The sequence below is a fragment of the Protopterus annectens genome, chromosome 2.part0 (assembly GCF_019279795.1).
Source record: "Protopterus annectens isolate FY-2018-M chromosome 2.part0, PAN1.0, whole genome shotgun sequence".
Classification (NCBI taxonomy): Eukaryota; Metazoa; Chordata; order Ceratodontiformes; family Protopteridae; genus Protopterus; species Protopterus annectens.
Window position 1 is genome coordinate 1,673,636,411 of NC_056728.1, and position 27,231 is coordinate 1,673,663,641.

At 44.0% G+C, this 27,231-nt stretch overlaps 1 protein-coding gene across 1 annotated transcript in view; it reads right to left on the reverse strand.

The window, feature by feature from the left end:
* The window catches only part of VPS13D (vacuolar protein sorting 13 homolog D), a 3,321,573-nt gene that overhangs the window by 2,400,554 nt on the left and 893,788 nt on the right, over nt 1-27,231 (reverse strand). Inside the window, exon 18 of the mRNA XM_044060428.1 lies at nt 4,722-4,854. Within this exon, the coding sequence (XP_043916363.1) occupies nt 4,722-4,854 (133 nt within the window). The remainder of the gene's footprint in view (nt 1-4,721; nt 4,855-27,231) is intronic.

The window sequence follows — 27,231 nt, forward strand, 5'->3', positions numbered from 1 at the left end:
CTTTGTGACAATGTGCCAGTTGTCTGCAAAAAGTGCTAGTTTTCCCCCCAAGGGGGCTGCCAAGAGAGTATTGCTTGGCCAGATGAGGTGCAAGTCATTGAGTTTGTCTTCTGGTGGACTGAGACCTGTCTTCTCCTCCCTTCTGTGTTGTAGTGCCCCACTGGCGAGGTTTGTACTGGGCTTGTGGTTGTCCTCTGCCCCTTGGGCGTCTGTATTTACCCCTCTGTGGTCTGTCAGTAGCTGGAAAGGACCCATTTTTTGTTGGCCAGTTTCTGCTGAAACGAGGGGGTTGTACGTGTAGGAAATCTTTGACTGTCTGCATAGATTTTGCCTTATCCTCCATTTTCTTTAAAACTTCTTCTGCTCTAACTCCAAAAAGAACATCCTGCTGTAAGGGAGCATCTAGTAGTTTTGCTTTAACATGATCAGGCAAAGTTTGTTCCTTTAACCAAGCATGCCTACGTATAACGGACCCAGTGACAGCTGCTCTGCAGGAGGCCTCCAAAGAATCAAACCCACATTGCAAGATATGTTTGCCCACCTGTTCAGTGGCGTGTAACAGATCCTGTATTTCTTTTAATTCAGATTGTTGAGAGAGAGAGGTAATTTTTTGCTTTAACTGAGAGATTAGGAATTGCTGATACTTAAGCATGTGAAATTGACAATTCAGTGCCCTCATAGCTAGTGTGGCTGAGGTGTAAACCTTTTTCCCCCACCTGTCTAGTGCTCTAGAATCCCTCTCAGAAGGTACTGGGTTTTTAGCCATAGAAGCCTTAGCTCCCTTGGTACCCTGGGAGATCTACTACAGGGCTTTTGTAAAGAAATTTGTGTGAATCAGGCACTCTATAGTATCTGTCAGGCTTAGCCGGAGCAGGAGGAAGGGGATCAGGGTTCAAACTGGATTCTAAATAGACATCATCCACAATGTCCAAAACTGGAGGGATGACAAGTGGTCTGTGTTGGGGGAGCAAAAGAAACTCTCTGAGCCTTTTCTTAGGGTCAGAGAAGTCCTGACCCTCCCAATGAAAATGTTCCCCCACAGTGTGTAAAGTTTCCCCAAAGGAGTAGTCTTCAGGAGGAGAGGCTGAGGGAATAGAGTCCTCAGCATCAGAATCTTCATAAGGAGAGAAGGAATAATCTTGGTCCTCAGAGGAGCCTGAAGAAATGGACACTTGTTCAGAGGATGCATAATCTTCCTCTTGTCTAGGCCTTTTGTCAGGAGGGGGCTGGGAACCCCTGATTAAAGAAATTAAATCTTCAGCCATTTTGAGCATCTGTTTCTTAGGCATGGGGCCTTGAACAGGAGACTGAAGAGCAGGTCTTTTAGATTTAGTAGGAGTCTTCGATTTAGAAAATGTTTTAATGGTGAGAGACGTCGGTCTGAAAATGGCTACAGAAACCGATGGCGGTACTGAAGCACCGACATCTTTTTTAGCAATGTCGTCGGAAGGGCCTGAACTAAATGGCTGCGTCGGCCTGGTGCATTCCGTGAAAAATTCCGTAGCGGTCTCGGGTTCCAGATCTGTGGTAGTCAGGGGCTGCGTCGGAGCCTCACTGAGGACCGGAGAACCGTCGACCGGATCAGCCGAGGCCTCGGAATCTGGCTTAGGCCTGGGCTGTCGGTCCTTGTCTTTGCGTTTCTTGTGCACGCCGGTAGTCAGTTACTCCGACGGCATGGTATAGTTAAATTTCCTACCGAAGTAGTGTCGTGCGAAATCAAAGCGTCTTTTAATAGTACGCTTATTAAACCTAGCACAAAACCGACAAGAAGTGACGTTGTGGCCTGGGCCTAGGCAAGGTATACAATAAGAATGAAAATCCAAATGAGGCATTTGCTTCCCACAAGAAATACAATTGTTAACTTTTTCTGACATCGGTCTGAGGCAAGAAAAGTTTCCCCAAAGGGGTACTTAGCTTTATAGAAGACTTCGGTCTGAAATTCGAATTCGAAAATCTCAGGGTCGACCGACCGGCACTTGCGAAATGCTTCTGTTTCGGGCACCGCGCGGCAAGAAAGACTGAAGAAAATGGCGTTGGTTGCAATATATATACCCCTGGCGCACTGACGTCAGGGAAGAGGCAACAGCAACCGATGCTGGACCAAGACTTTGGAATTCTGGCCGACTGCGGGACCACCTGACGACACGATAACCCAAGTGTGATGACTGCAGCAGGGTAACACGATGAACATCTCGTGCGAACTGCTACTGCTTCGGGCTCCTCGGCAAGAAAGATGATGTAATGGTGTCAGTTGCCTGTTTTTATACCTCTGATGACCTGATGTCAGTACTGAAGCAACAGCAACTGACGCAGAAATACTAAGCCTCTGGTATTCGGGCCAACTAAGGGCTAGCCCTAGCAGGACAACCCAAGTGTGATGACTGCAACAGTGAAACACGAAGAACATAAAACAAAAAAAAACGTGCCCATAAATAGGAAGGGCATTGCCTAGCAAGGTAAAAAGTCCCTCATCAATTTGAACAAGCAATTCAGGGGACTAATCAAGTCCAATAAAGTCAAATTTGACATAAAAACAGCCTCCCAAACTAAATGGACAACCATAACTCTTTTTTCAGTTATGTTGGCAATCTTAAAGGCAACATCCAGCAATGTGCCAAACCAATGGTGAATGGAACCACCTATATGGAACGGAGCCAGAGGATATAACAAATCTGCTGGATGATAAATTTAGCTCCAATTTTACCCCCCATCACTCCCAGACCCCGCCCCTTCAGAAAAAGCCCCCCACTATTTCTCCAAGTATTCCAAAGGATCAGGTCCTCACTGGGATCTCCAAGGTCAAGAACACTGACTCAACGAGCCCTGACAATATCCGAGGATGCCTCCCATATAGCATGAAACATGATGTGTCAGGGTCACTAGAATCTCAATTTAATCACAGACTCCAGACAGCCTTTGTGGCAAATGAATGGAGGACTGCAATGGTTATCCCTCTATACAAGGGGGGGGGGTCTTTCATGGACCCAGGGGACTACAGACTCATAAGCCTGAATAGTCTAATATGAAAGGCCATGGAAAAATTAACATAGATCTGATAAACAATGCCATTGGAAACCTACAGACACTGAATCCTACCCAGTTCAATTTTGGCAAAGGCAAGTAATGCCTACCATAGATAAACTTACAAAATTAGGCATAAACCTATATCACCTGATGGGTATTCAGCTAGCTCACTTATAGGACACAAGAAGTTAGGTTAGGAGAATACACCTCCACAAAGGGGCCAATCACTAGTGGAGCCCCACAGGCATCTGTGCTGAGGCCTCTCCTTTTTTTGTCATTTACTTCTCCGAAGACAAGGCAAATATGAAGGGCCCCTGGATGATCAAGTATAAAGATTGCAAATTATGTGTGGTCATCAAATCCTCTAAAGAAACATATACCCTTCAAGAGAGCATGACACAAACAACTGGTTCCAGAGCCATGGACTAAAACTTAATGGGAAAAAAAATTCCTCTCTCAGTTCTCAACAGATGAATCACAGAGTACAGCGCACCCTCTGGCAAGTACTTAACCAGGCACTTGCAGCAGGCTGAGAGACCACAAAGGCTACTCACAAAAAAGATACAGGGAGTAAACAAGTCTTTTGCGAATCATCTTAAAGCCATAACCCTGTATTCAGTCTCCTACAAACTGCTGCACAGAAATTTATGCCTAGTCTACAAGTCATCCTCTGATCCTATACTGATGAATTTATTGCACAGCTTCAAAATCAGCAGCATCAGAAATGGTTCTAAGGACCTAAAACTTGTATGTGACTTAAAATAAGACATGTTGCAGGGACAGGTTTGTATCTCAAAGATTAGTCCTTTTCTGTAAAAGGCTTCACATCAATTAGAAAAAAAAAAAATCAACCCTAACCCTTTTCAAACATGACTTTGACCAATGAATGGGAAATTACAAATTTACCCCTGGCATGGCACCTATGTCCCTAATGACAGGAGTAGCCTGTGAACACTTAACGTGTATGAACCTACATAATAACCATAACATTTCTTGCAGTATTGACACGTACCAGGAATATTTTGGTAAATTTGGGTAAGCTTGGCTATGCTTAAAATGGCCGTTGGGCCAAAAGCTTGGCAACCTCCTATGAACCTATAAACGAGTGACTACAAGAACTTTAGCACAAATTCAACAAGTTCTTCCACAGAATTGCTCTGAAACTTAGCTAATCAGAATCTGTAAGGTAACCAGATGCTGAGCTGATTTGCCAGTCTGGAACGAAAATTAATTAAATCTATTATGATGAATCCAGAAGAAAGAAAATATCAAAAAATCAATTAAGAAATAAATATCTACATGGTAGCTACACTGAGACAGGTGATGACTGCTCAAGTCAGTAATGATGCATTAACACCTCACTTCTGTACGGAGCAGTAAATGAACAAATAGAAAAAGGAAAACTTATACAGAAGAAAATTCTCTCTACTTCTACGTTCCTTTTCTGGGGCATTCCTCTCTACAAGAAGCTTTGTGACATCAGTAACTGTATGTTACATTTTCTTTTTCATAAATGCCTCAACATCAAACTAAAGCAGTCATAATTAGCACCACCAACATCCCACTGAATGACCATCAACTGCTGGGGTTGTTACATCTCAACATCTTTAGCCAGTTCTTGAATCTTCCCTTTATAAACTAGGCCCTAAATGATGCAGGTACCAACAAAGGGAAGGAATAATATACATGAAACATACCTTGATAGTTTGACAGTAGCATTCTTCCCAAGTCGACCACCACTAACACGGAATCTGAAGAATGGAAATCATCAGGAAATATAACTTGTGGTGCAAATATGTCCAGCTTTATCAACCAGCGCTTGCTGTTTTCCTGTAATATAGTAAAAAAAACAAATTTCATATTAATAGAAGAGTTTACCATTTGTAATACAGTACATATACATTTCATGTTAATAGATAAATTAATCAATTATAATACAGTACAGCTAACTGAGGGATGACAATGTTATCGTACCATTAACACAGCCAGAATATTCTGTACTAACCACTTAACTTCACAAACATCAACATCCTTTTAGACAATGACATCTCATCCATAGATCTAATAGCGAATACCTCAGAATATGCAACTTTCAAACCACCAAAATCCCATAAATATTTTGCTTGCACCTCAAGTACATATGACAATTTCTCAATAACTCTGCTAGAATATCCACCTATCACTGCATTAAACTATTTCTATTTGTTTGTTTGTGTCTTTCGGCTTTTCCCGGTTAGGGGTTGCCACAGCGGAACTCCGGTCCGCTAATGATTGGCAGTTGATTTTTATGTACCGGCTTGCCAGGCCTGACGCACAACCTTCAATGAATGTTAATCTTTAAAAAAAGAAGTTATGTACTCACCATAATGTTTGTTGTCCATGATCTCGTCTTCATTCTTGCTGGCTGGGTTTGGAACTGAGCATTTGTTCAGACTCGGCTGTATACTAAAGCTCGAGAGCTCTCACTGGCTTGAGCCTACACTATATACCATGATGCCTTGCAGTTGTTCCCCAGATCTCATTTGAGAAACTAAACACTAGACTATACCAACTCAGGCAATAAGAACAAACTGTGATAGATGCACTGCCCCTACTCTGAAAACAGGTGTGAAGAGAGTCAGGCACCTATAGCCAATTTATAAGTTCCTCTCAATCCTCTAGGAAGGGGGAAAGGAGGGTGAGTCACAAGAATGAAGGTGAGATCATGGGCAACAAACATGGAATGGTATGGTGAGTACATAACTTCTTTATGTTATGTTGTCCTATCTTGTCTTCATTCTTGCTGGTTGGGACAGCGTCCCCAGCACCTTCTTCTTGGGTGGCTCAAGGGAATAAACTCTTCAGAACTGTGGATCCAAAAGAAGCCCTGTTCCGAGAGGTCACATGTACTTTGTAATATGTGACAAAGGTATGAGGGTTGACCCATGTAGCAGCCACACAAATTGAGTCCAAAGGAAGTTTAGCTTGGAAGGCAGTAGAAGTAGCCATGGCTCTAGTTGAATGCCCTCTAACTTTTCCTGGCAACTGTTTGTTATGCAAGTTATAGACATAGGTGATGGCATCTGTGGGCCATTTTGATAAGGTGACTTTTCAAACTGCAACACCTTTCCCATTTTCTGAAAATGAAACAAAGAGTTGGTTGGATTTTCAAAATTCTTTGGTCCTATAAGTAAAAACGAAGTTGTCCATGATTAGGGAAAAAAATAGGTAACTTAATAGACTGGTTCAAATTGGCCTCAGAACAAACTTTTGGTAGAAAGGAAGGATTCGTCCTGAGGAACACTCTGTCTTTATGAAAGATCAAATAGGGAGGACAGACAGAGAGAGCTTGCAGTTCTGAAACTCTTCTAGTGGAGGTAATTGCTGTTAAAAAGATTTTCTTCTACAATAAGAACTTTTGTAAACAAGAGGAGGCTGGTTCAAAGGGGGGTGAAGTCAAGGCCGACAGGATCAAATTGAGGTCCCACAGAGTTGGAGGTTCTCTTAAGGGGGTCCTGAGAAGAAAGATACCCCTGAGAAAAGCTTTGCATAATCTATGGGACATGATATTCGACCCCATGTATACCACGTGATAATCTGAAATAGCAGCTAGTTGCACTCTTACCGTGGCTGCTGCTGCACCCTGATCAAAAATTTCTGTTAAGAATTCTAGAATCACAGATATAGGAACTATAAAGGGATCTACGTTGTTTCTGCTTGCCCAATAAGAGAACCTCTTCCATTTACTGCATAAAGTTTCCTAGCTGTATTCTTGTGCGATGAAACCAGAATGTGCCTTACTGCCGGGGATAGATCAGGAAGCCTAGCTAAGACTGGAAATGGAGTAACCAAGCTGTCAGCTTGAGATTTTGAAGAAAGGGGTGGAGCTTTCCAGACTGATGAGTCAGAAAATCCGGCACTGGGTCCAAGATCCAGGGCTCTTCCAGAAGATGGGGCCACAGGAAGGGAAACCATATTTGGCAAGGCCAGTAAGAAGCAAAGAGAATTAGCTTGCAACTCAACAACTTGGCTTTCTGAAGTACCGTGGATATTAAAAGAAATGGGGGAAATGCATACAGAAGTCCCGGGGGCCAATCGTGCACAAGTGCATCCCTTGATGACTCCGCCGGAGGGGGGACTAAGGCAAAGTAGCTGCTGCATTTGGTGTTGATGCACATGGCAAATACATAGCAGCAAGGCTGGCCCCACTTGCGAAAAATTTTGTCCACAATCTTTTCATTCAGGGACCACCCATGAGGCATACGGATTGCCCTGCTTAACCTGTCTGCTATTACGTTGGATTTCCCCGGGATGTGCATTGCAGCAGAAAGCGTTGAGAAGAAATTGCCGATTACCATACCCTTTGAGCCTCCCAACATAGGGTGTAGGATTTGGTTCTCCCTTGCTTGCTGATGTACCAGACTACTGACATATTGTCTGTTTGAACTGCAATAGTACCTACTGGTACAGAGCTGTTGAATGCTTGCAATGCCAGAAGCACCGCCCACATCTCTAGGAAATTTATGCGCAAATGGTACTCGTGTTCCTGCCTAGTCCCTTGGACCATCTGTCCAAGATAATGCCCCCCACCCTATCTGAGAAGCGTCCGTGGTCACTGTGGCTACCGGGTGGGGAAGTACGAATGGCTTGCCTATTGTTACCTGGTCGCAATGGAGCCATCATTGTAGATTCTTCTCGCAGGCCTTCGTGATGAGAATTTTGTAAGACACAGGCAACTCCTGCATAGACCACTGGGCAAAGAGAAGCCACTGCAGTATCCTCGTATGTAGACGTGCCAATGGAACTAATGTGATTGTCACTGACACTGAACCTGGGACTTTGAGGTCAAATTTGGCTTGCACTTTTTTCTTCTTGATCAGTATGGACACTTGATGGCATAGCGTCTGCATTCTTTCATGCCACCATGTTTCTTGTGTCTAAGTCTGCCCCTGTAAAGGTAATATGCTGAGATGGCAACAAGGCAGATTTTTCTAAATTTACCGTAATACCCAGCTGTGAGCAGAGATGAATGGTGGAGTCTCTTGTCCTGGTTAGTAGATGCTCGGTGGTGGAGGTCAGGAGCCAGTCGTCTAAGTATGGAAGCACCTGTAATCCTTAACGCCTCAGGTGAGCCATAACTACTGCCATGCACTTGGTAAACACTCTAGGAGCTGTAGTGAGACCAAAGGGCAGAGCTCTGAACTGGTAATGACTGGCTCCCAGCTGGAAGCGTAGCTATCTTCTGGATCACCTGTCCATCTTGATATGGTAGCATGCATCCTGAAGATCTATCGAGCACATCCAATTGTCTCGACCCAAAAGAGGGAGTATAGACTGCAGTATTACCATCCAGAACTCGTTTTTTCTGATTGACTTGTTTAGTCTGATGAGATCTAGAACTGATCTCCAGTCCCCTGTCTTTTTTGGAACTAAAAAGAACCTTGAGTAAGTTCCGGATCTGACTTGGTCTGTGAAGACTTCTTGGATGGCTCTTTTTTCTAGCAACCTTTGGATCTCTAGGGTTGCTTGATCCCTATGACTGGGTGAAATGTCTGGGATAGACTTCGACAGAAGGGGTGGATGGGAGAAAGGAATTTTGTATCTCCTGGATATGATGGACTATACCCATTGGTCTTGACTCAAGTCTAGCCAGGCTTTCGGGTACAGTGATAATCTTCCCCCGAATGCCTCCAGGGGGAGACAGGCGGGCCTCCTTTCAGGAGTGCTGGAAGGGACGACCCGAGAACATATCTTTGTACCCCTGGTTCTGTGGACCCCCTCTGCTGTGTGGGCTGCTTTTTCTGTTAGTTCCCCCTCTGCCCAGGGGGAAACTTCACCACGAGTGTCCGGCAAGGCTCCCTTGGATTTCCAGAACCACATCTTTCCACTCTTCTGGCCCTAGGGATAGGGTCTGGTTGGGGAGGAAAAACGTGCTCCCACAGCAGAGAGAGACTTGCCGTCCTGCTCACTCCTGGTTAGGGTCACCTTCACTTGTGGCCTGAACAGGGACAAGCCATCAAAAAAGGGGGGGGGTCAATAAAGGGGCAGGGAGCATTTTAGTCTGAGGAAGTCATTATTTCTGACAAAAGCGCTTATTGTTTAATGCCACTGTTTTATGTCGTTTATTTCTTTTATTAAACACCTTTGGTTTATTTTTGCTGTCTTACAGTTTTTGTTTTTGTTTTGCTTAAGTACGGTTTGCTGTTGGCTTTAGTTAATTAAGCATATCTACCTATGCAAATAATCCGTATGCATAACAAGACACTTTTATCAACTCTGCTTACTTTAACCACAGCCATTCCCTGGAAATAGCAAAAACTTACCATACCTTTCCATACAGATTTTAATTCAAAACACAAAGACATTGGAACACAGGTGTGATGCAATACCTTTTACTGGACCAATAAAAGCTATTACATCACATCCATATTTCAGTGACTTGATTTTTCTGTTAGTGGAACAAAATGGCATTTCTTTATTTATTTTTCTTCCAGGCCTTAATTCAATTAGTAATATTTTATCATCTAATTCTCCCAATCTAACAATTTAAAAGCATGCTTACTACAGATTATTCCATATTACACCCTTTAATTGCACATGATCTTTCCTGTAATACTCTGCGCATTTAATTCTTTTTCAACTAGTAAGCTTCCAAAGATAATTTCCACAAAATGTATCACCCAAGTTCATTCTAAATATTTCCTCCTTGTCAATTCTTCATTAACTTTTTGTTCACACCTTACCACCATCTACAGAATAATTTCCTGTCATTACTGCTTCAAACAAAAACTTTCTTTTTCCCGTAATTCATTCATTCTTCTCTACCAATTTTTTTTACTATAATCATATGCAACAGTACTTGTCAAATTATGCGTTTACCTCCACTCAAGCTGACCCCAAACTCTGTATACTCCTCCTACATTTTACATGTTGAACTTTCCATACTTTGGTACATACAGAACACAAAACACATGCAAGGAGTAAAACAAATCATATTAAGAAGATTAACATCACCATTTTCTTCTTGATTAACAATCATGCTTCTTTGTATAAAAGAGAGGAAAGAGTAGACTTTTGTTGACTTTGTTAAACTTGTGGGGAACTAAACGTCTTTTGCTTCACTTCATGAAATTAACGTTTGGAAGGACATCGAGAGGAGGGTAACAGGAAGGAAAAGGTAACTAAGTAAAACAATTTCTGTTCTTAACAGTATTTCTGTGAAACTCTTTATAATATAAATCGTATAGTAAAGCATTTTAGTTGTTATTGTTTGTGATTAACATACCAAAGTAAACAGATATCTTTTTAGTAGTAAGAAATGTAGGCATTACAATTGAAAGAAAGAAAAAAGTTAGACAAAGGCATGCTTAAGTTAACTGGTTGTAATCTTGGGTTGCTGAAGTGGGGAATGTGGTGCAAAAGTGCAAGAATCATAACATGTAGAGGTGATCTGTTTACTCAATTTTTTCCACATAATTGAGACCACTGGATTAATGTCATAAATTCTAAGTGGAGACAAGTAAATAAGATCATGCTGAATATAATGAACAGTTTTCATTTAACAATAAATGCTTCAGTTTGTCTTTACAGGCCTGCAGCTGAGGATAACTTTTTTATCTTATGTTTCAATGGTCTCAAGCTAATTATAGGGCAATAAAAAGCCAGAATACTGGTTTCTTCAAGGCTTAAAGTCAATGCTTTCTGAAAGCATGAAAGTTGTTTTTCACACATGGGAGGGGAACGCAGATAAAAAAAAAAAAGAACAGACATCAATTAGTATAAGTAGAAGCACAGGCAATAACATGAGTCTTAGCATGGATAACCTCAACTTTACATTTATTAAGGTCTGTGATTGCAGCTCCCTATTTGGGAAAAGTGTTTTTATTAGGAGGGTTAAACTTCATTATTTAAAGATGCACATAGTTTTGTGTATTTGTACTAAGTTAACAGGTAATGGAGTGTTTGTTTTTGGACACATTTGGGAAGAACATCGTGTGCGAATTTGATTACGAAAGGATTTCAGGAATGACATTCAGCAGAATTCAGGGACAACGGAAAAGAGGAGCACTTACACTAATTGGTAGAGGAGATCCAGTAGTGGAAGAGGAGGAAAAAATAACAGCAGCAAATTTGTGGTAGTAAGGGGCTACTGGCAAGTGATGCCGACTACATTGGCATGTACTTAAATTCCACCTAAAACTGCTATTACGCAACTTTAAAAAATTGGGGTAAATAATCAGCTTTCAGCAGGGAATATTACTTACAGGACAGGTGGGGAATGGAATTTGATTTGCAAAAATAAAGACATTTTGGGGGGCTAGAAGTGAAAGTATAAAAAAGTGGGTAGCCTTCTGAAGACATTTATGAAAATATTTGGTATGGAAGATAAGAACAATTAATTGATTTTATTTAATTGAATGTAACTGAGTTGGTCATGCGGTATGGACTGTATATAAAAACAGTCTTTGAGGCAATTTAATTGTTCTGATGACGTCACGGTGTACTACTGCCGACAGTACTAGACAATTTTAATAAAACGGTGTCACAGTTTCGGGTTCTTTTTGTGGTCAGTTTTATTATTTTAGTTTGTGTAGTTTTATCATTTTTTTGGGGGGGATATGAAATTAATAAAGATAAAACAAAGACTACAACTGTAAAATATGTGCCCACAAATGAATTGGTTCAGCAACACCCATATTTATGGGGATGTGATAAAAATGTAGTAGGGGTTAAAAAGGACACAGTTATGGCAGCTAAAGAAATACGGAAAGAAACTAACCCTTTAGTTTTATACATAGGTCAGGCATATTTTTTTTATCAACCAGAGGAGAAGGTGGGGACAGTAATTAATAAAGAGTTGAAAGATTTTATCTGGGAGTGAAAAACGGCAAGAGTCAAGTGGGATAAGTTGATCCTTCCAAAAGAACAAGGAGGTTTAGGATTACTTAATTTGAAGGGATATTTTAGAGCTAGACAGCTAAGGTTCTTATACATAGCACAAGCAGAAAGCTACAATTCAAAAGGGAAAGGGTTGATGGCGAAATTTAGAAATTAGGAAAGGAGTAGGGTTTTGAATGCAGATACTTAAAGAGAATAACAACAGTCATGCAGAATATTATATTCATAAAGTATCAAAGTATTCTAAGAACTAAGCCAACATGGGAATGGAGAAAAGAGATTCTGCCAAAAGGGATGACTGCAATTAGGGGTACAAGGAATAGGCAAGAAAGGACTGGAATTTACTGGGGGAAGGTGGCAAATGAACCAAGACATTGGGAACAAATAATTACAGAGGGAAAGGTAACAGAATGGGAAGAGGCCAAGAAGACATTCATACTGCACGCTAGAGATGGTCTTCCCTGTCAGGCACTGATATGAGAGTATAGGCTAAGAGAAAGGGACAGGGTAATCCTAAGTAAAATACGTGCACTGATTGAGTTTTTAGTTGAATCTAGAACAGATGCTGCTGTTAAAAAGGATAATTCATAGGGTGTACAAAATATTCCTTAACCTTAGAAATCAATCAGAGGAAGTCAGAAAAGATTGAGAAGAAAGATTAGATTAGGAATTCAGAAAGAAACAATGGGAGGACATATGCATGCCTCCTAAATATGCAAAGTCTAGAAGACTTGGGATTTTTGCCAGGAAGTGTTTGCACAGGTACTTTCATACCCAAGCAGACTCCAAATAATTTTTCCTTGGGTAGAAGAAAATACTGGAAGAGTAAAGAAGAAGAAAGTGATACCTGGGAGCATGTGTTTTTGGAGTACAATGTGTTGGCAGACTACAAATTCCCTGCAGAGTATTCTGTTTGGAATATTGAGTGAGCAAGTAAGTGTAACTAAGGAAATGATTTTTTGAGTTGGGATGCAGGATCTGAATTACCTAGACATAGTAAAGCCCCATTAAGTTCAATTCTGGTGGCTGCCAAAAAAGCAATTACTAGAAAATGAAAATGAAAATCTAAACCAACTATACCTGAAGTAATAGAATATTGTAACATACATACAAAACAGAAAGTGGGAGCTTTAGAAAAATGTAGGAATAAATTACTGAGAAAAAAAAAACAGAAATTGTGGGAACAATACATGCAGAAAAATGTTTTGGAGGAGGAATGAGGTTTAACAGAAAGGAGAAATTGAACAATTTACGTAGTATTTAATTGATTGTATTGTGTAGCACTACATGTGTGAGGTATAATGTTTGCAAATGTGAATTTGTTAATGTGGTTTGATTACTTTTATATAAATGTAAGTTTTTCTGTGTCACACGTTATAATTCAATAAACATGTTTAAAAAACAGTTATGTATCTTTTCACATTTAATGGGAACCACAAACTCCAAAAAATGTATTCCTAATAAAACTGAATTCTATTTCTTCAATAAACAAAAACTTGGCCCATGCAATTTACAGTACCTGCCAAAACTGAATTAATCAAAATATTTTTTTTCTTAAATGACATTTTGTAAGTTTTCAATAATATAACAATTTCTCTCAGTTTATCTTATTTTCAACTTTTTTTTTCCTATTCACAAAATTAATTAAAGATGGTTATAGATTCCCCTCCCCCCCCACCCCTACTACCTTTTGCTGCTGTGCATGCACAACTCTCAGATCCATAAAAGCGCCTTCAAGGTTTTCCCCGATATGACTCTGTCACCAAGTGGACCCGCTAGCCTCTCTGGAGTTGATCACAGTTCTCATTTAGTAACACACAAGGAGATCATAACAGAGGATACAGTACTGACAACCATTATATATGCGGTTGCCAGTCAGTAGACCTTTGCCTGATCGCCCCTCAAAAGAGTACTAATATCAGCTGTTTAAGCTGGGCAAGCAATGAGGAGTAACCTGAGGACATGGCCACAGCATGTCTACCTCCTAGCCAACCCAAACAACTAGCTAGGCAGTCTTTCTCACTCAGCTCCCTCTTTCACTACAGCTTAGAGCTTGCTAGCCAGCACAATCTCCCCAGGGTGGTTATACTCACCCTCTCTGTCCAAATCACCAAGTGCCCAAACCACTAAATCAACTCAGGTCATCTGGGGCACAGTTAGAGTTTATCATGACACATGCTAAGATGGCTACATATTTGTAATGAAATAAATACTTTTTATTGTTTCACCAAAACCATACTCTTTACTGAGCACTAAACCTGTGTAACTCTGTCTTTGCTACCCTTCATATCTAGCAGCACCCATATTTTATACTTAACCATATGTCATATCCATTGCTATATTTTTTAAATCTTTTCCAGTTACATTACTTTTTAAAACTTTTCCAAAACCGTTCATTTTTTAAGTTTTAAAAAAAAACGTTTTAATGTTTCTTCCTCTTTGCATTTGTCGTGTTTTCTTTGTTCCAACATCTTACATTTCATGTTACTCTTAAGTAGCAACTTATTCAAAAAAAATCTACACAGGAAATCCCCTGCTTCATAATAATTCTCAAACCTTTCCCATCTATTTTTTACAGCATTTTATATTTTCTTTTAAGCCCTTCCAAGGATATACCATATAGTATTTAGCCACAATATTGCTATACCAGAATTGTCTGATTTCATTAATCTAAGTTTCACCATCCATAACTGAAATTTACTTATTCTTTTCCTTCTATCTTTTCTTGTTTACCATTTCTTTTCCCTCCTTATGGGCATAATTTTTCATCACTTACATATAACATTTCCCCATCATTTGCTTTCTCTCACTTTCACCTTTTTATTACCCACCCCAATAAAAAATGAACAGATGCTAAGTGTACTACTGCACTTTTTAGAAGCAAATCTCCTCCTCTTTTTTACTGCAGATCAAGATTGAAACTGGTGAAAAGAAGGATGATCTCCAGATAAAATTAAAATATATTTCCAACATCTCTTTCTCCATGTTAGCTGGAAATATGTACCCCCAACATGCTAGCTTTCTTAAAAAGTACAGTTTTGTACCTACCATAAATGTAGATGTTCGAGTGCTAATACAGCTGCAGTAATCACAGATGGGTTCTCTGCCGTCAGGCGGTCCCTCGGTCGGCCGAATTCCAAAGTCTTGGTCCGGCGTCGGTTGTTGTCGCTTTCTCTCCTGACGTCAGTGACGCCAGGGTATATAAGACACAGCCGACGCCATGTTCTTCAGTCTTTCTTGCCCCAGATGTCAGGTGCCCCCAGAAGGAAGGCAATACATAAATTATGTATATATGTATATATATAAGCAATGCAATATAATCCAAAATCAGTACTTGCAAGCAAATAAACCATAGAATGATAACCCTGTCAGGTTGTATGAAGAGGTTGTTAGGCCCCATGCCTTTACCAAGTGGGGAAGGAGGGAGGGAAACCTGTACTGCAGCTGTATTAGCACTCGAACATCTACATTTATGGTAGGTACAAAACTGTACTATGTTCATCGTGCAAACAGCTGCAGTAATCACAGATGGGTAGAGTCCCAAAGCTACGCACAGGGTGGTTGGTACTAGGAGGAACTGGGTTGAGCCAGAATGCCCTGCAAAACAGCAGTGGCAAAGCCTGCTCTAGTTCTGGAATATAAATGCAGGTGGTAGTGTTTTGTGAAGGTATGTACAGAACTCCCAAGTGGCTGCCTCCAAAATATCTTTGGTAGGAACTCCTCTGAGGAAGGCTGTAGAGGTAGCTGTGGCCCTGGTGGAGTGTGATCTGATACCTGTAGGAACAGATTTCCCATGATAGGAATAACAAAACCGTATGCAGTGGCCTATCCACTTTGAAATAGTCTGCTTGGAGACTGGCTTCCCTTGAGCCCCTACAGCATAGGACACAAAGAGTTGTTCTGATTTCCTGAAGGACTTTGTTCTGTCCAAATAGTAACGTAGCTGCCTATGGATGTCTAAAGAATGTAGCAGCCTTTCCTCTTTGTTTTGAAGATTGGGGTAAAAGGTAGGAAGGTGTATGGCTTGATTTAAAGCTACCCTGGATACCACTTTAGGCATAAATGATGGGTTGGTACGAAGGGAAACCCTGTCCTGATGGAAGATGAGAAAGGGCTGCACCGCCATGAGGGCCTGAAGTTCCGAAACTCTACGAGCTGAAGTGATGGCCAGAAGGAAGGCTGTTTTCCAGGACAAATATTGCAAATCTGTTGAGGCAGCTGGTTCAAAAGGAGGCAATGTTAATTTTTCTAGTATGTAATTAAGATCCCAGGCTGGTATTGGTTGCTTCCTTGGTGGTCTTATATTCTTAGCCCCTCTGAGGAACTGTCGTAAGAGTGGGTGAGAAAATAAAGGAGGATCCGTGTTGAATTCTGCAGAAATGGCTGAGACATGGATTTTTATGGAAGAAAATGAAAGTCCACTGTTCAGCAGCTCAGCTAGATACTGTAATACCTGAGGCAAGTTCAGTTTTCTAGGATCCTGGCCTCTTTTCTCATTCCAAGAGCAAAACCGCCTCCATTTTGCAGAGTAAGCTTTTCTAGTAGATGGCCTTCTGGCCTCCAAAATGACATCCTGCACCTCCTTGGAGAGTAGGGTCTGTTGTGGTGTTAAGGAATTTTCCATGCAGCGAGATTGAGTGTTTTCAGCTGACTGTGAAGAGTTTTGTAGCTGTGCTGAGTCAGCAGAAGAGGCATTAGAGGCAGGGACCAGGGAGGAGTATGTGTTAGGCTCTTCAGGAGTGGGTACCAGTGTTGCCTTGGCCAATCTGGAGCAATCAGTATCATCTTCGGTCTGTCTGTTCTTGCTTTCAAAAGCACCTTGGGCAGAAGAGGCAGAGGTGGGAATGCGTAAACTGTCCATGCTGTCTAATTGAATGAAAGGGCGTCCACTCTCCAGGCCTTTGGATGAAAGGTCCTCGAACAAAACTTTTCCAATTGACGATTCCTGTGGGAGGCAAAAAGATCTATGTCTGGCCTCCCCCACGCTTGGATTATTTCTGTAAACACCTGAGGATGTAACTTCCATTCGTGTGGATCTGTCATATTTCTGCTTAGATTGTCTGCCAGTGTGTTTTCCAATCCTGGCAAGTACTGTGCTTGAAGTTCGATTTGCCATTCCAGAGCCAAGTTCCAAAGAGTCATGGCTAGTCTGCACAAGGGGTATGAATGTGTTCCTCCTTGTTTGTTTATGTACCACATTACTGTGGTGTTGTCTGTTCTTATCAGTAATTGTCCTGGATGCAGGAAGTCCTTGAAAGCTGTAATTGCATTTATTACTGCCAGCATTTCTTTTTGATTGATGTGAAGGAGCTTTTCCTTTTGGGACCATTTGCCCTGAATGCACCTGTCCGTCATGTGCGCCCCCCAGGCGTAATCTGAGGCGTCTGTTGTGATGACTTGCTTTGCTTGAGGCTTGCAGAATGGGAGGCCTGTGTTTGCTTGACATGCTTGGGCCCACCATAGAAATTCCTTTTGCAAACATGGAATTATTGGTATTATTGTTTCCAAACTGTGACTGTGTTGAGACCATAGTTTTTTTAGGTACCATTGAAGTTTCCTCATATGCAGCTTTGCACATGGGATTAAAAGAATGCAAGATGCCATGAATCCCCAGAGCCTGCAGGATTTTCCTTGCAGTAAGCCTGGTACTTTTTGATAGTATTTTGAAGTACTGAGATAGTTGCCCCTGTTTTTCTGGCGTAAGGTAGGCCATCTGGGTGTTTGTGTCCAAGTTGGCACCCAGGAAAGTTATTTTCTGAGATGGTGTTAGCCTTGATTTCCCTTTGTTGATTGTGTATCCCAGAGAAAGCAGTAACCGTGTCACATATGCCAGATGTTCCAGAAGTATGTGCTTGCTGTCCGCTTGGATCAGGCAGTCATCCAGATAAGGGTAAATTTGTATCCCTTGAAGTCTGCAGTAGGCAATCACTGATGCCAGGCACTTTGTGAATACTCTGGGCGCAGTAGATAAGCCAAAGGGCAATGCAGAGAACTGATAGTGGATTGAACCTGCAAGAAATCTGAGGTATCTTCTGCAGCTTTGTCTGATTGGGACATGCAGGTATGCCTCCTTGAGATCCAATGTTACCAGCCAAAACTCCTTGCCCAGCATGGGAAGAAGCTGCTGTAATGTGAGCATCTTGAATTTTGGTACGAGTAGAAATGTGTTTAGGATGGATAAGTCCAAAATGGGTCTCCAGTTGGTTCCCTTCCTTGGTACCAGAAAAAGTCTTGAATAAAAACCTTGACCTTGTTCGTGTGTAGGTACCTCTTGAATAGCTCTCATGCTTATGAGCTTTGAAATTTGCAGTTGTGCCTCTGCCCTTTGATTTTGTGGCAGGTTTGGCATGCCTCTCATTTTTGGAAGAGTGTGAAATTGAAATTTGTAGCCTCTGTTTATAATGTCCAGGATCCATTTGTCTGTTGTGACAATATGCCAATTGCTTGCAAATAATGCTAGCTTTCCTCCCAAAGGTGCTGCCAGCTGAGACATGCTTGGCATGGAAATGAGGGAGTCATTGGGTTTGCTTCCTGTATTGTTGTGCACTGTCTTCGCCACCTCTTGGTGCTGGAGTTTGCCATTGTCGGCCTCTATATGATCCTTGTGATTGCCCTCTGCCCCTTGTGCGTCTGTATCTACCTCTTTGGGGCTTGTCAGTGGCTGGAAAGGACCAGTTTTTTGAAGGCCAATTTCTGCTAAAACGTGGTGGTTGGACCTGTAAAAAAGCTTTGACAGTTTGCATAGATTTGGCTTTTTCTTCCATTTTCCGTAGTATCTCCTCAGCATTAGTACCAAAGAGCACATCCTTTTGTAAAGGAGCATCTAGAAGTTTAGCTTTCACATGATCAGGCAAATTTTGTTCCCTAAGCCAGGCATGTCTGCGAATGACTGATCCTGTACAGCCGCTCTACTTGAGGCCTCTAGGGCATCATAACCACATTGTAAGGTGTGTTTACCCACTTGCTCTGCACTATGCATCATATCCTGTAACTCCTTCAAGTCTGGTTGTTCAGGTAGAGACATTTTATTCCTTAATTGTGATAACAGGAACTGTTGATATTTAAGCATATGAAACTGACAATTTAAGGCCCTCATGGCTAGGGTGGCCGAGGTATATACCTTTTTTCCCCACCTTTCTAAAGATCTTGACTCTCTTTCTGCAGGGAGTGGATTCTTGGCAGTAGAGGCCTTCAATCCCTTGGGGCCTTGTGAAATGGTTTCAGGGTCAGCATTATGGTTTTTGAAGAGAAATTGGTGAGAGTTAGGTACTCTGTAGTACCTATCAGGTTTGACTGGTGCAGGAGGCAGAGAATCCGGGTTAAGGCAAGCCTCCGAATAAACATCATCAAGTATGTCCAAAACAGGGGGTATCGCCAGAGGTCTGTGTTGAGGTAACAAAAGAAATTCCCTAAGTCTTTTCTTGGAATCTGAAAAGTCTTGGCCTTCCCAATGGAAGTGTTCCCTCAAAGTGTGCAAGGTTTCCCCAAAGGAAAAATCCTCGGGAGGAGATACAGAAGGAATGGACTGCTCTGCATCCGAATCCTCAAATGGGGAGTAAGAGTGTTCCTCTACATCAGAATGTTCTGATAAAATGGATCCCTGATCAGAAGCGGGAGAATCTTCCTCCACTCTGGGTCTCTTGTCTGGAGGGGGTTGAGAACCCCTGATAAGAGTAATTAAATCCTCAGCCATTTTAAGCATCTGTTTTTTAGGCATGGGACCTGGAGATGGGCCCTGTGCAACAGGCCTCTTGGGATGCCTGGCTGCTTTGGATTTAGTAAAGGCCTTCATAGAAAAAGAAGATGAGGGTCTAAAGACACCATGAGTGGAAGTGGACCTGTCCACATTAGTAGGCTCAACATTTGCAAAGGCTTCGGTGGTTGTGGTCTAGGAAAGGGCCGAGGTCCCAGCGGTCTCGGGTACAGAGGACACCGCTAAAGGAGTGTCGTCGGTAGTCAGGGACTGCAAAGGCGTCTCACTGAGAACCGGACCACGTGTAGCCTGTTTTGGCGTGGTGTCGGCGGGGACCGCGGGCCTCGCGTGTCGGTCCTTGTCCTTGTGTTTTTTGGACAAAACGGTAGTCGGAGTGTCCGACGACATTTTATAATCAAAGGCTTTACCAAAATAGTGTTGGGCGAACTCCGCCCGACGCTTAATAGTGCGTTTATTGAAGGTAGCGCAAAAGCGACAGCCCGAGACGTTGTGGTCTGGGCCTAAACAAGGTATGCAGAGGGAATGGAAATCCTTATGCGGTATTTGCTTCCCACAAGAAATACAATTATTAACTTTTTCTGACATCGGTCTGAGGCAAGAAAAGTTTCCCCAACGGGGTACTTAGCTTTAATGAAGACTTCGGTTTCCAATATTTCCGTAATTCAGGAACTGGCCGACCGGCACTTGCGAACTGCTTCTGCTTCGGGCACCGTGCGGCAAAAAAGACTGAAGAACATGGCGTCGGCTGTGTCTTATATATCCTGGCCTCACTGATGTCAGGAGAGAAAGCGACAACAACCGACGCCGGACCAAGACTTTGGAATTCGGCCGACCGAGGGACCGCCTGACGGCAGAGAACCCATCTGTGATTACTGCAGCTGTATGCACGATGAACATCATACGTATTTAGCACATATGCTTTTTGTTAAGCAATATATTAAACTTTCACCATGACAGCACCTTTTTCATTTCCTACAGCATTATTTTTCCAGTGTTCAATAACATTTTTAGACTCTCCAAATTTCAGTCCTAATACACTTTTTATTTATTTATTTATTTATTCATTCATTTATTTATTTAACATTTGCTAATCAGGAAAGTCAGACTTGGAACAAAGCCAATTTTCAGTGGAGGTCCGGGGAGAAACGCATCTTTACTAGTATAACATGTCCAACTTATTTTCTTAGTATCACCAAACCCTTTTCTTTTTCCTTTATTTAACTGAAGCCCAGCTTTCTTTACTTCGTTGACTTATATCACTTCAGTTATCCGTATCTTGTTTTTAACCAAAATCACTAATTCTGCATATGAGTGGAAAATCATTATGAAAATTAGAAGTTATGTACTCACCATAACGTTCCATCTGAGTAGGTGACTTCATTCGGATGCAACCTGTGGGTATCGGATCCGACCTCGGATCCGAGCCGGCAATTCAAAAGCTTAGGCTCCGAGCTCCTAGCTCCTCCCTCTTACCCATAACCCCTTGCCACGCCCTGACTGACCTCAGATTGAGTTTGCCTCAAATACTGACCACAGTATACTAAAACAGCATAAATACTCGCTCTATAAAGGTCAGGGGGATGGAGGGGGGGATGGTTGCATCCGAATGAAGTCACCTACTCAGATGGAACGTTATGGTGAGTACATAACTTCTAAATCTGAAGTAGGAAGACTTCATTCGTCTGCAACCTGTGGGACAGAGTCCCTAGCTACCTGAATCTTGGGCGGCCATCATGGAAGGATGTTCTGGAGCACCGCTGAGCCAAAGGATGCTCTTCCTCTAGAAACAACATCCACCTTGTAATGAGAAATAAAAGTATGAGGCGAGGCCCAAGTAGCTGCCGCAGATATCATCCAACGAAACACGGGACTTAAAGGCGGCTGACGTAGAAACTGCCCTAGTAGAATGAGCCGTAACCCTGTTAGGAGCAGGTCTGCCTGAAGTGTCATATGCCTGCAAAATGCAATTAGCAATCCATTTAGACAGAGTGACTTTAGACACTGCTTTACCCAGAGCAAATTTAGCAAAGGAGACGAACAGCTGATCTGATTTCCTGTGGCCAGCTGTCCTGTTAATATAAAACGTAACTGTCTATGAACATCCAATGAATGCAATTTGTATTCCCCTTTGTTTGAATACTTGGGAAAAAAGACAGGCAAATTGATTGACTGGTTAATATTGGATTCAGAAGAGACCTTCGAAGAAAAGATGGATTGGTCCTGAGGCACACCCTATCAGGGAAGAAAGAAAGGTAAGGCGGTTTGACACAAAGAGCCTGAAGCTCAGACACCCTTCTGGCTGAAGTGATAGCTACCAGAAAGACAGTTTTCCAGGAAAGGAATTTTAAATCAGCAGAAGCTGCAGGCTCGAAGGGAGGAGCAGTAAGGGCCTGCAGGACTAAAGACAAATCCCAAGGCGGTACAACCTCCTTGACTGGAGGCCTTAATAAAAACTCCCTTGAGAAAGGATTTGCATAATTTCGCTGTCATAAGGGGAGCTGTGTCCTGTCCAATGTGATAATGCGATATAGCCGCCAATTGTACTTTAATCGTGGAAGAACTGGCCCCTTGATGAAAGAGGTCTGTTAGAAATTCTAGCACCGCAGAGATAGGTGCTGAAAAAGGATCCACCGTTCTCTGCCCTGCCCATATAGAGAACCTCTTCCATTTACTCCGATAAACCTGTCTGGTAGAAGGTTTATGAGCAGCCACCAAAATTGCTTTGACCGGTGAAGAGATACCGGGAGTCCTAATTAAGGTTGGAATTGGAGCAGCCAAGCTGTCAACTTCAGGGTCCGCAGATTGGGAACTGGCATTCCCAGAGGGTGAGAGATGAGATCCGAAATTGGATCCAGAATCCATGGTGGATTGATTTTGTGAGACCATACGAAGGGGAACCAAGGTTGTCGAGGCCAGAATGGGGCAATGAGAATCATTCTGCTCCCCAAACTGTTGGTTTTCTGCAGAAACCTCTGCATCAGAGGAAGTGGAGGGTAGGCATAAAGGAGACTGGGAGGCCAAGCATGCACCAGAGCATCCTCGAACTCCCTGGTGGGGAAGTAGAGCGAAGAAATTGTCGCATTTGGCGTTTGAGGGAGAAGCAAAAGATCGCAACAGGGTTGCCCCAAACGGCAAAAATCTTCTTCGCTACTTGAAGGTTTAGGGACCACTCGTGTGGAGAAAGGATGGTGCGACTGAGCTTGTCCGCAAGGATGTTGGACTTTCCCGGAATGTGCGTTGCTATCAGAAAGCGTTTGGTGGAAATTGCCCATTCCCAGACTCTCATGGCCTCTCGACAAAGGGGATAAGACCTGGTTCCTCCCTGCTTGTTGATATACCAGACTACGGACATGTTGTCTGTCTGAATCGCAATAGTCCCTGTAGGAAGAACGTGGTGAAGTGCTTGCAACGCTAGGAGCACCGCCCTCATTTCCAGGACATTTATATGCAATGATGTCTCTGTGGGATTCCACGTGCCTTGGACAATCTTTCCCGCAGAAAGCGTCCGTGGTCACTGTGGCTCGGGGAAATGCAGCGCAAAAGGGTCTTCCTGCTAGGGGCTCCGGAGAAAGAAGCCACCACAGAAGGGAGTCCCTGCACGCTCTGCTGACCGCAATCGGAGCGTTTAGAGACGAACAAAGAGGAGACCACTGAACTTGAAGGGTCCATTGAAGAACCCGCATGCGTAAGCGGGCATGAATTAGAAGCGGGATAGCTGCCGCCATAGAACCTAGGGCCCTCAGGACCGAAGCTGCAGTTGGTGACGGTTGAAGGATTGCTGTCACATGACACCTCAGGCTGACAATACGGTCTGGGGTGAGGAAGGCTAGCATTGATCTGGTGTCTAGTCTTCCTCCTATGAAATCTATAATTTGAGTTGGATTCAGGAAAGATTTCTCCCAGTTGATCGTTATGCCCAGCCTTGGTGCTAGTTGAAGGAAGTAATCCCTGGCTGAGCACAGAAGATGCCTTGATGATGCAGTCAGGAGCCAGTCGTCCAGGTACGGAAAGACCTGTAATCCCTGGAGCCTCAGGTGGGCCGCTACCACCGCTAACACCTTGGTAAACATCCTGGGGGCTGAGGTGAGACCAAAGGGGAGGACCCTGAACTGATAGTGACTGGCTCCCAGCCGGAAGCGAAGAAACCTCCTGGATCGTCTGTCCATCCGAATGTGGTAGTACGCATCCTTGAGGTCTATGGAACACATCCAGTCGTTCTCCCTCAAAAGGGGGAGTATAGATTGCAGGGTGACCATCCGGAACTTTTGCTTGGTTACTGACAGGTTCAACAGGGAAAGGTCTAAAATTGGTCTTAAGTCCCCCGTCTTCTTTGGCACCAAAAAGAACCTGGAGTAAAACCCTAATCCGGCTTCATCTGGGGGGACGCGCTGGATGGCTCTTTTTCCTAGCAGCCGCTTGATTTCGAGAGCTGCGGCCTCCCTTTGGTCGGGTGGAACATCTGGGAGGCTGCGAGATTTGGGAATCTTGATTAGGGGTATTGAATATCCTCTGGATATGAGTCGAAGCACCCAACTGTCTGTTGTTAAGGACTCCCAAGAAGTCAGGTGCATCGAAAACCGCCCCCCGACTGCCTCCAGAGACGGACAGCCGGGCAACCCTTCAGGGCTGCTGCGTGGGTCTCTCAGAGAAGGGTTCTCTGGACCCAAAATTGCCAGGAGCCCCTCTGCCTCTGGCACGATGACCTCCCCGTCCTCCTCTGCCACGGAAGGACTGGTTATCCGGAGCAGGTTGGGACTGCTGCGACTTCCGGAACCACATCTTCTTCTGTCCCTTTGGTTCTTAGAGAAGGACCTCTGGGGAGCTGAGAAGCGGACTCCGACGGCAGACAGCGTCTTCCGTCCTTTCGCTCTGGACAAGTGTCTCATGAACAGTCTTGCCAAATAAGGCAGAACCATCGAAAGGGGCATTCGAAGGTCGCCTTAAAGGGCTCAGCAAAATCACAATGGCGGAGCCAGGCCTGTCGCCTCATGACAAGGCCTGCTCAGCTGGCTCTAGCGGCTCCCTCAGTAGCATGAGACAGCAGCCGCATAGATGTATTGGATACAGATCTGAGAGTGGCCATTCGGTGGAATAAACCTGCTTATCCTCACTCGAGATGGACTCGGGAGATGCAGCGTACTCTTTAATCAGATCTCGCTGCATCCTAATGACATCGCCATGTAGTTCAGCGCTCTCAAGGAGAAGGTCGCTGAACTAAACACTCGCTTCCCAATTCGATCCATCGAACGGGACTCCTTGCCCGGAGGATGGACGGAGGGACTCTCCTGGGCCAATTCCTCTTCGTGGCTGCAGCCATCATCATGGCATCTACTGGGGACCCTTACTCCAGTGGGTGCGGTCTGATGGAGGAGAAAGAATGCGGTCCGGGCGTTTGGGATAGGCTCAATGGTGTCCGGATCCTTCCACGCCTGATAGATATAAGATCTACCAGGGGTCAGCAGGAGGGGACACCCAAGAGGTAGAAGGGCCGCCTCGAATGCCTCCAAGAACACAGACTCGTCCGAAGAAGCCTTGGGGGCAGACCACCCCCTGATCCTTAACATCTCCATGATGTCTCCAAATGAGACGTCCTCAGGGGTGACCTAGGGGAGCCTTCCCTTCATCCAAGTCCGTGTCTTCAGTGACGGACTCAGGGAGTCCATGTGCCTCCTCTTGCACTTGCGCTTTCGAGGTACTTCATCGGGGCTGTCCGAGGAGTACTCTTCAGCAGATGGATGTTCCAAGGGAACCACTTGGGACATCGAGGCGGGCTGTCCCTGGGACCGGCTGGTGGGGCCTGGCCCAACTGCAATGGAGTGCGGGATGGAGCCGTGGCAGGGACCGGGGTCCGGATGACCTCGACAGTGCCCTTTCCATAACGTTGAAAGCCGAGGGGAGCCAGCTTCTCTAAGCCCCGAGAGCCGACCCCACTCGGATCCGGCGTGCGGATCGGAGTCGGAGCCGAAACCGTCGGATCCGAGAGACCAGTGTGCTCCGACCTGGACGGAGCCGAAGACACACCAGCTCCCTCGGATCCGAGGCTCGGCCCTCGGCTCCGAGAGGTCGGGTCCGAAGCACTCAAGGGATGGGACGGATCCGAGGTGCGCCGACCAATCGGATCCGACCCACCCCCGGATCCAAATCTGCACGGCGCCGAAAGCTCCGAACCCGTGGTATGGGTCGGAGAAGGAGCTACGGGGGCGAAAAAAGGGGTCGAAGCCCCTCCCGGTTGGGGGGGGGCTAGGAGCACTCCCATTTGCATTTGGGCCTGGATGAATTTCCTCATCATCCGGTCCATATCAGCTTCGCTCATCGAAAAGGTCGATCTAGAGGAGGCCACCGGCGGACCTAGAGAACCGCCTCGGTGACCTCCTGGAAGGGCTAGCCTCCTCCTCCTCGGGTCCAGGAGAGAACCGAGGGAGTGGAGCCGAGGAGGAGGAAAGCTGGAGGGCAGAGGGGAAGCCCGCTTAGATGGAGGAGCCGAGCTGGAAGCCGGCTCTCCTCTTGTGGTGCTTCTCCTGTGCCTCTCCTTCTGTCTCTCCCTACTAGAATCCTTCCTCCGGCAGTTTTAAGGGAGGTTGAGTCCCAGCCGGAGGGGAGAACTGACAGCAACAAGTTGCTGACTGGAGGGCAGAGGCGAAGCAGTATCTGGGGTAAAAGACCCGCCAGCACTAACTTCGACCTCCGTTCCTTAAAGCCGGGTTGAACCCTGCACAAATGGTACAACCAGAAGACAGGTGTTCAACCCCAAGATGACTTGAGTGTGGCCATCTGCTGGGGACAGCTTATGGCCACACTGCGTACATTTGAAAAGACAGCCTTAGGGGCTTCAGACATAACACCTAAGGCCTAAACACACACACACACAAACAAACAAACTACGAAAAACCCGTGAAAAATTAACTAAAGAGGGAGGGAAAGCCTTAACCACACACAACACTAACTATTTTTGTAACAAAAAAAGAGAATTTGAACAATTTTCCTGTCAGAAAACTACTTATCTCAAAACCACGCCAGGAGCTCAAGAATTCCGTTGCTTCTTGAAAAGCGGCAAACGAAATCTGAGGTCAGTCAGGGCGTGGCAAGGGGTTATGGGTAAGAGGGAGGAGCTAGGAGCTCGGAGCCTAAGCTTTTGAATTGCCGGCTCGGATCCGAGGTCGGATCCGATACCCACAGGTTGCAGACGAATGAAGTCTTCCTACTTCAGATCTGCTTTTCCCATCTCCCATTTTGCTTCTTTAATTTCAAGCACCTATGTTTAAATAATTGCATTCATTACTAGTATAAACAGACTCATACCTAATGGACAACTTGTTTAACTCCTCTCCTAATTTCTGTCTTTCTTCCCATCCATCTGGTTACCATAATTTTCACCCAAGTCATTTCACAGCATATTTTTATAACAATTTTTCCCTGTCCCATATGTCTGTATAGAATCTTCCACATTGTTTTCTGACGAACCTTATCAAAAGCTTTTGCCACATCTCATGTCACTAACTATACTTTCTTATTTTCATTAAAAGCTGCATCTATTTCTTTTACTGTCATTAATATTTTCTTCACTCCCCCCCCACCCGCCTTGACTCTAAAACCTCCTTTAACTCATTTATGCCTAC